The sequence below is a fragment of the Arachis hypogaea genome, chromosome 15 (assembly GCF_003086295.3).
Source record: "Arachis hypogaea cultivar Tifrunner chromosome 15, arahy.Tifrunner.gnm2.J5K5, whole genome shotgun sequence".
In the NCBI taxonomy this organism is placed as follows: domain Eukaryota; kingdom Viridiplantae; phylum Streptophyta; class Magnoliopsida; order Fabales; family Fabaceae; genus Arachis; species Arachis hypogaea.
The window spans coordinates 129,389,428-129,399,418 of record NC_092050.1 but is presented as its reverse complement, the minus strand read 5'-3'; the positions used below and the strand labels follow the sequence as shown (position 1 = coordinate 129,399,418).

The 9,991-nt window shown below is 33.0% G+C and overlaps 1 protein-coding gene across 1 annotated transcript; it reads left to right on the top strand.

Moving 5' to 3' along the window:
* Positions 1-1,715: 1,715 nt before the first annotated feature.
* LOC112750668 (two-component response regulator ARR5) lies at positions 1,716-4,375 on the top strand. Its single transcript, XM_025799479.3, has 5 exons — positions 1,716-2,177; positions 2,278-2,360; positions 2,469-2,546; positions 2,646-2,716; positions 3,911-4,375. Exons 1-5 carry the CDS (start codon positions 2,042-2,044, stop codon positions 4,122-4,124), a joined length of 582 nt encoding a protein of 193 aa, XP_025655264.1. The 5' UTR covers positions 1,716-2,041; the 3' UTR covers positions 4,125-4,375.
* The last annotated feature ends 5,616 nt before the right edge of the window (positions 4,376-9,991 follow it).

Here is a 9,991-nt window from a genome sequence, read left to right as displayed (position 1 = left end):
TCTAGGTTGGTTCAATATCTAATAATTTAGAAGCGAAACCTACTCCTCTTATGAGTACCAGTTTCGAGTTGTACATTAAAAGGTCCCAATTTTGGATGAATAAAGAAGAGGAAAAAATTCAAAACGTAAATAGAATTTAAATGACTTGAAATTAAAATTACAGAACCAAAATAAATGACTTGAAATTAAATTAAAGCAATAAAATACCTTCAACAAAAGTCAAAGAACTTTGAATTCAAAAGACAATATGAAAATGTTAAAGAAAAAAAAAAGGCTTTGCAAAAAAGTAAATTTGCATAAATGAAAAGATTACAAGAAAGTTAAAAAAATTTAAAAGGCTTGGAAGAAATCCTACAGAAAAGAAAGCTTTTTGCAAACTCAAAAAATCGCTGGAGATGTGAGTGTGCGAGAGTGTTTTCTGAAACCGAATTACAACTCCAATTCCTTCCAAGCTATGTCTATTTATAGCCATCTTCAACCAATCAGATTTTCTTTACGTACTCCTTATACAAGGAAATCAAACATAACTCCTTAATCACTGACATCTCCATGGCTTCGATCACGAACCTTTATTTTCAATTTACACTTTCGATCAATCTAGCTTATTCATTGATGATTTTTTCCGATTACGTTTAAGTACTTTTTCGACATAGTCCAAACAAATATCTTTAATTTACTCATCATCAAATTATTATTTTTAGCCAACACTAAATTTTCACTCATCTTCATTTTAATATTTTGGATCTTTATCCATCTCTATTTTTATAAAGTAATTTTATTTTTCATTCTTATATGTATTTTCTTATATCTTTAAGATATTAAGATATATATGAATATATATGAATTTTTATTCATTTATAATTAGAATTTATTTTTGATATATCATCAAAAATATTTTATATAATTATTTAATTATATTTATTTTTTAAATACATATATAAAATTATTTTATATTAATAATATGTTAAAATTAAATTCTTGTATTTATATAAACATAAAAATACATATGAAGAATAAGTTACATTGAGATAAAAAAAAAAAAAGATATAATTAAAATATACTATCTCATTATGTACTCCATGTAAAAATACTAGTATTTCTCTATTTTTATTGTCCGAATATTTCCTTTTTCTCAGTCTCTTGTTCCAAAAGGGCCACGACTTTAAACATGATTCAGGTTAATTTACATGACTTTCCACAATTGGAAACTTTTCATAAATTTTCAATGTCTTTTATCTTTGAGTTTAATTATAATTAATGGTGTAAAATATTTTATATAATTATTTAATCATATTTATTATTTTAAATAATTATTTATATAATTAATATAAAAAATAATTATTTTTATTAATTTAATATTATATAATTAAATACATATATATAATTATTTTATATATAGTGTATTAAAATTAAATTTTTTATTTTTACAATATATTAATTAAAAACTGAATTCTTTTATAAAAATATTGAGAATCATAATATGTAAATCATAAAGAGTCATTTTTTTTTACTTTTTAAATGTATTTATTTTTATTTTTTATTTATTATTAAAATAAATAAATAATTTTAAATATAATAAATATATAATTATAAATATTAAGTTAAATAGAATAATTTTGTGTTATTAGCATTATTCTTCTTTTAAACTATTAATTATTCTAAAAATTAAATAAATATAATGATATGTGACAAAGAAAAACATATAATTAAAGAAGAAACAATAATAATAAAACTATAAAAGTAGGAGTTTGACAGGGGAAGCGACAAGTGCAGGTGGGATAATCTTGTCTCGTGGATTTCCGATCGAAAACAAAGGAGATCTCTCGCCAGATATGGATCCTCAGAATCTGTCACCTTTCAACCTATAAAGCAAAAGCAACTTCCCCTTCTCTTTCTCAACTAACCTTTTTCTCTTCCTTCTCCCTTCTCTGCCTTCTCAGCCTTCCTCTTTAGTCTTTCTCTGCTTTTCTTCCAAACACACTCTCCGTCTCTCCTTTCTCATTTTTCTTCAAACTTCAAAGGAATATTCTCTTGATCGGAGATGGCAGCTGCCGCCGATGTTTTCATTCAGCGACTGCCTGAAGTGTCCGCGCGTGAGCTTCACGTCCTTGCCGTTGATGACAGCCATGTTGATCGCAAGGTCATTGAACGGTTGCTCAAAATCTCTTCATGCAAAGGTAACAAAATTCGTTGTAGTTGTTTTTATTTTATTTTCATTCCTTGGATTGAAAATTCTGAACTCTAAAAGCTTATTGGAACTTGGTTTTAATTTTGCAGTGACAGTTGTGGACAGTGGAACTAGAGCTTTACAGTATCTAGGGTTGGATGGAGGAGAGAAAAATAGTTCAATTGATTTTGATGTAAGCAAAAAAAAGAACAAAGGCTTTAAAATTGTGTTACTCTTAATGAATTGAATTGAATTCCACCACGGAAGTGTTGCTTATTTTTTTTTTTCATTTGTTTGACAGAGCATGAAGGTTAATCTGATAATGACTGACTATTCCATGCCGGGGATGACAGGATTTGAACTCCTAAAGAAGATCAAGGTGAGAATCTATGCTGTTATATTATTTTTGTATGGATTATAAAAGGGGATTTTGAATCTTTGACTGTTAACGTATACCAATTTATGTTTGTTTAAGCAGGAATCATCGATATTTAGAGAGATTCCGGTGGTGGTGATGTCTTCTGAGAATATCTTGACCCGAATTGATAGGTAAATAACACCTTCACCTTGTTTTGTTCTAGCTAAGCATGGTTTAGGGTTTAATGATGGTGTTTGTTAATTTCTAGCTGGTTTATAATGATCTAGAATTGTAAAAAAATTGAATTCTATTACTCTTTTTGTGGAACATATGTATATGTATGTGTATATAGAACGCAGATCTCTAATTGTGAAAAAGATGTATATTTGGATGATTAGATTAGTTCAAATTACATTATATTCCTTATATTTTCTAATTCAGGTTTGCTCAAACAAAAAATTGCTTGATGTAAAGATGCAAATCTTCCACAAATACAACAATTATAACATTAACACCCTTGTGGGGATCCAGAATTTAGAAATGATAATCGGGAGGAAAGGGTGTCAAAGTTTCTAAGATCTTTTGATATGATAGCCACTTAGGTTTAGGCTGGCATGGCAGTTTGGTTGGGTTGGGGTTAGTGCTAACAAGACATGAGGATAGCATATGAAACTTTTAATAACACTAAAAAGTTGAAATTTTCAATGCTTTTCTATTTAGTAAATCTTCTACAAAAATGCTTCGTGTACATAAAAAATCAGCCCCCAAATTAGCCATCATATATTTGTGTATATATACATGTGTTATTCAACTTTTTTTCATTGTATATTTTATATTTTAATATGTATTTTATATTGGTAGGTAATTTAGTTATTGATTTTTTATTTAGTTGAACTTTCTATCCTAGGTAGGGGCACTTGTTGGCTAGATTAAAATATCAACCCAAGAGTAAGGTCTAAAGGAATTCTGGGATTGCCAATTATGCTAGGCTGGCAACAGTTATTGTTTCTCGGTGAAAACAATAATTCACTAGACAACACATGGCCAAATATGATTTTCCCGGGATTTGAGGTTATTGACATTATCACATCCCATGTCCTTGATTTTACAAGCAATCTTGCAAAGACCATTCAAGTGATACAAATGGATATCTAAAGCATTGAGTAACATGCTGCCCTTAATTGCCAATTTTGACCTCAATGATTGAAGCAGCAGGATCAAATACTGATTCTGACTTGTCTGCTTGTCCACACAGATTATCGGCAACAATTATTGTCATTGCAATATAATTATTAATTGCCATATATAATTGAAATTTTTGTTGCTTGTTTGAATGGCCATTATTTATAGAATCACTGATCATAGTTCAATTTAATAATTTTCAGTTGCTTGGAAGAAGGAGCAGAGGAGTTTCTGTTGAAACCTGTTAAGTTGTCCGATGTAAAACGTGTGACGGATTTCATCATGAGAGGTGAAGGGATGAAAGGAGGCAAAAGATCTCAAAAACGAAGGCGTTCCGTTGATTGCATTCCGTCTCTAACAACTGAACTTTCACCATTGTCTCCATCCACCTTGGCCTCAAAGAAATCTAAACTATGAGAAGTTGTATTTATCTTATTATTTCTCCATTTTTGCCAGAACCATTGTTCATATACCAAAGCCTCATGATGTAATGTGCATTTTACACTATAGATTGCTGACAATGAGAACTAGGAAAACAAAAGAGACAGAGGATTGAGGTTTTTTCTCTCCCCCCCCCCCCCCTCTCTCTTTCCTTGGCTGATTTTGTTGTTGTACATATAAAAATTCATTAATAATTTTGATTAATGAAACATTCTATTTTGAGTCTACTTTATTTTCTATCGTATACTGTTCATCAGAAATTATGTATCCTTTGGAATTTACCAAAGTACTCATTCTGAGCCACAATGTTAGTGTTGTGCATAAGCTTTAAGAAAATGGATTTGGATTCTCTAAAGTTTGAATTTTACTTTAGAGAGTAAAGTGTGATCTCTTACCATTTATTTTATAAGTGGGATTAAAAATAAATATAAGAGAGAAATCATTTAAAGATAGAATATCACACTTTATCTTCTAAAGTATAAATTTAAAATTTAGAAGATCCAAATTCTAAAAAAATCATTATGTTCTAAACTTCTAAGAACTAAATAAAAGACTAAAATATCCTTCGCTCTTTTCCATATCATAATTTGTAACTATATATCCCAAAAGGAGTATAAGGATAAAATTGGTCTGAAAATTGTGTTGCATTGAAATTCTATACTGACAATCAATTTAAAATGTTAAATTTTTAACAGAGACTAGCATTGTGGAGTGTGGACTTGAGGAAATATATGAATAAATAAATAAATAAATAAAACAAAAACATGTACGCAGAGCCTTGAGATTGTAATTTGCTGCTTCGTAGTGCTAGATAAAGACAATAAAATTGTTTCAATGACATCCACAAAACCTAAAGAGATAAACTACCTAAAATAATATGAATTTTGTAATTAAAATCACAATAGCATTATTGTGAAAATAAAGAAGTATCTTATCAAGTGCTACTACCAAAGGAATGATTACTTACGCATAAAGTGCATGTAAGGAATCCTCACCAAAAAGAAATTGCATATAAGGAATAGGTTTCCAAGTGGATACAACTCCAATTGTGACAACTCTACAATTTATATCCATGATATTGCAAGATAAAATCTGCCCAAGATAGTAGTGCATTCTCAATGCGAACAATCATTTTGGGCATTTAAAGGATGCCTTAAAGAAAGACTATACTGCTGATGTTTTTTTTTTTTCTTTTTTTTTTTCTATGTTCTGAAATCTTAACTAGACTTTGTTGCTGAATTTTCATAAAATTAACCTCAAAATTAAAATTAATAATAATAAGAATATTCATTGAAACATGTATTATTTTAAGAGTGCAATATATTTTCATGTTAAGACCTACCAAAAAGCTATTTTTAAATTCTAGTACAATTTTGTCTCGATTCTATTATGGGTCTTTATTTAATTTTTTTTTTTGAAACAAAGAAAGTTCAACATAATAGAGTGGAGCATAAATAAACAGAAAATAAAAGGTGGCTGCTTACAAAGTTATCAATTTCTTTGGCATCTCCTGTATTGCCATCAACACCCAAGGGGATCCCTGGAAGTCCATTCTTGGTAGCTCGACACCGTCCTACTTTGTATGATCTCAACACCTGCTTCTGTATTCTTGAAAATTCTGTCGTTCCGTTCCAACCAGATGTTCCAGATAACTGCAAAGAACCCAGTCAACCACGTCCTCTGCTCTTGTTTTCTATTGTGCATGCCAGTCCAACTTTTAAACAGCCCTTTCATTGTTCCAGGAACAACCCAAGCGGTACCAAAATACCTCAACCAAGTGCACCACACCTGACATGTAAGCTCACATAGGAGAAATAAATGCTGAACCGATTCTATCTCCTTTTTACACAGAACATAAATACTATCACCATGAGGAATAACACCCAATCTGCTCAGTCTCTCCTTGGTATTCACTCTACCAACTAACACAAAGCATCCAAAAAGCTCCACTCTCGGAGATACCACTCCTCTCCAAATCGAACTTGTAAAACTATAGCTCGTGATATCGTCCGACAGAGTTTCCGATTGTATGACCTGCATAAAGGAATTCGTAGAAAAGACACCCTTGTTATCAAACTTCCAAACAACATTATCCTCCCTGCCAGTTGATAGCTTCACTGGCCTTAACCTATCATGAAGTTGATGAACTAGTTCCAACTCCCATTGGAATAACTCCCTCCTCCAGTGAAAATTCCAAATCCACTCTAACCCATCCCAAAACCCACAATCCCGTATCACATAGCCCTGTTGGTTTGAAATAGAGAAGAGTCTTGGAAAACTCACTTTCAGAGGACCGCCTTGAACCCAGTTATCTTCCCAAAACCAGGTTTTGCTTCCATTCCCTACCTCCATTGCCAGGCCACTAACCATTTTCTGTCGTACCTGATGTTCTTTTATATTCAATTGGCATATGTCTTTCCAGGGCCCTCCATGTACCGTTAAGGCCTGATATGCTAGCATAACATTCGGGTTCAAATTGTTACACAAACAAACAATCTTCTTCCACAATGTGAAATCCTCCTTTGAAAACCGCCACCACCACTTAAATAAGAGCGTTGTGTTCCTAAGCACTGCATCTCCAACACCCAAGCCCCCAACCTTTTTCGGTGCCTGAACCAGCTCCCACTTAACTAGAGGTATACCAAAATTTCCATCCTCCTTACACCACAAAAAGCGCCTCTGTAATGCAATCAGCTTATCAGCAACCGCCTTCGGCATCTTATACAGACTTAGGTAGCACATTGGTAGGCTATTCAGCACGGATTTAATGAGGACAAGCTTACCTGTCTTGTTGAGAACCTTCACTTTCCATAAGCTAAGCTTCTCTTCCACCTTATCTATGATCGGTTTCCAAGTCTTCACCAGGCGTGGGTTTGCTCCTAAAGAAATTCCGAGGTATCGAACAGGTAAGACAGCTTGCTTGCACCCCAAGAGATCACATGCCTGATCAACCCAACCTTGCTCGCAGTTCACCGAGATCATATTCGACTTATCAAAGTTGATGCTCAACCCGGACATCAGTTCAAAGCACTGCAATAGCCTCTTGTAATTCACAATTGTCTCTGTCTCAGGAGGACAAAACAAGATGGTATCATCTGCGAATTGGAGATGTGACAATTCGATATGACCTCCCCCGATCAGTAGCGGAGCAATACGTCCGTTCCTGACAGCTTTCCCTAACATCCTATGTAAAACATCGACCACAAGCACAAACAGAAGTGGTGAAAGAGGATCCCCTTGTCTCAGGCCCCTTTCTATGTTGAACGGCTTGGACGGTGACCCGTTAACCAGGATTGACATAGGGTCTTTATTTAATTTTTCTCATAAAAAAGAAAGACGGATATATGTAGATATTGATGTGAAAATTTGCAACTCTACAACTCGACAAATGCACCAAATCATATTAAGTAATATCACGGTGAATGAGTTATCGTTTTCACGAGAATTAACAGACTAAACAACAATGATTAATTGATTATTCTAGTTAGACAAATCAAATGAACAGAGGAATGAGGAATTAAAAGCAAACGTGTAAAACAGAGGCAATAAAAGTAGCAAATAGTGAGTTGTGAAAACAATGATGGTGAGAATGTTAAGGTTTCAGAGAAATTCACTTCTTAGGAAGACAATCCGTGTGTCCATTTATTTGAGGCATGCAATGATCAATCACGACAAATAATAAATAATCCAATTCTAATTCCTTGGCAATTCAATTTCTCTTAACCTAATTAATCGTTAATTTCTTAGTCAATTATTTAAGAAAAGATGTGAAGCACAATTCTGATTTAATTTCAAATAAGATTCGAGAATAGTTCTTATGTTGAATTATATGTCACTTATCTAAACTACTCCTAAATAATTGAAACTTACAAAAAAGAATGATTTTCAAAAGTTTTCTAATCCGAATTATACGTCACTTATTTAAACTAGAGTGATTGAAAATCACAAAGTGTCGCACACTCTTTAAAACATTATTCCTAGTTAAGATAATTCCTATACTACATTTTCCAAAACAATATTTAGAATCTAAAATGGAGTTAGAATATTTTTCAACAATTCTAAAGAGAATCTTTAGGGATGAAGAACGAAAACTCAATCATGAAATAGATCAATGCATAAACTTCAAATAAAGTAAACACTTAGATTAATGATCCATAAAAAGATGAACAGAGCTCCTAACCTTAACAAAGGAGATTAGTTGCTCATGATAAAAAAAAAATCTAGAATTATGAATTGTAAAAACTGCCGAAGAAGGAGAGGAGAGGAGAAGAGAAAAGAGAACTCACGTATGTGGCTCCTCTCCTTATATATGTTATCTTAAAACCTAAAATTCAAAATTCAAAATAGAATCAAATTAAAATAGAATCAAATAAATCTAACTAATTAATGTTTTCCTTCTCAAATCAAGCTTTAGATCCTTCTCCAATTGATCTTCAATCAATGTTTCACATGGGTCTTATGCCTAATCTTCAATCCCTCATTTAAACTTAAAGGCTTAGAGATTAGTGAAAAAAAAAATTAAGAAGCCCGGGAGGGAGAAAGACCCATGAGTTGGACGTGCTATGAAGAAGCTTGATGGTATGTTAGACTTGAGCTTTCTCACGTTGGACGCATGGTAGGAAGTGAGACCCTGGAGGGAGCCAAGAATGGCACGTCCAATATGCCCTTCCTTGAGTTGAATGTGGCTTTGGATTGAGTCCCTAGAGAGTGCCAAGAATGACACGTTGGACGTGTGTGAGGGGGAGTTGGACGTGAGATTTGAGATGAGCCACTAGAGGTGCATTGAAGGAGGTATGTTGGACATGGTGTGGCTTACGTTGGACGTGAGGTAAGGAGGCTTAGAGATGCATTGGACGTGCTACTAGGCACATTAAACGTGTGGCTTGAGTGAACCACTAGAGGGTGCCACCAAATGGCACGTTGGACGTGCCCCTTCTTTGGGTTTAATGTGGGCTTCTTTTGGCTACTGGATGAGGGATTCAAATGGTATGTTGAACATGCTATGATTTATGTTGAACGTGAGCTCAAAAGGTAAGTCCCTGGGAGTGTTTTAGGATGGCATGTTGAACGTACTATAAGTCTATGAGGCACGTTGGACATGGCAAGGGATTGTCATCTCTTGGAGCCTTTCTTTTGAATTCAGCAACCTTTTTGTTCAGTCCAGCAATTTTTTTGTTTGCTTCCTCCTTCTCTTGTTCTTGCTTATTTCCATCACTTTTCTATACATACCAAAACTCAAAATAACTTCAAAAAATATTGATCAAAAGCACTAAAATCTCAATTAAGAATAAGAAAAACACTACTTTATTCAAAGACTTAATAAAAAAATAACTAAAGATGCTCATGCATTAGATATCTATAGATATTAAAAAAAAAACATAATCCAATACGATTTAATACAATTTAACATAATCTAATACAGTTCAACACAATTTAACTTTATTCACATAATAACAAAACATAATTAAAATCCAATATAAATCTATAAGAACATTTTTAATGGAGTGTTTTTAGAGTATCACACACTTTCAAGAAGTGAATTGATTTAAAATTAAAATTTACATTGGAATTGATTTATCAAATGAAATCGGTATCATCTTAGAGATACGGTACTGTTTTGGACCTAATCCTCGGGTCCCCCTAACGACCGAGCTAAGACCCAGCTTCCCGGGTCCAAGCCATCACTACGGCTCAAATTGGTCAGAGACCCCAAAAACCTCTAACTAATATTTAAACTCAACCCTTATCTTAGCTGACAAGATAAGATAAGATAGCAACGCAAGCTATATAAGGAGAGTCAGGAGCTCCTTCAAATACATCACACATTCCTACCCTCACCTATA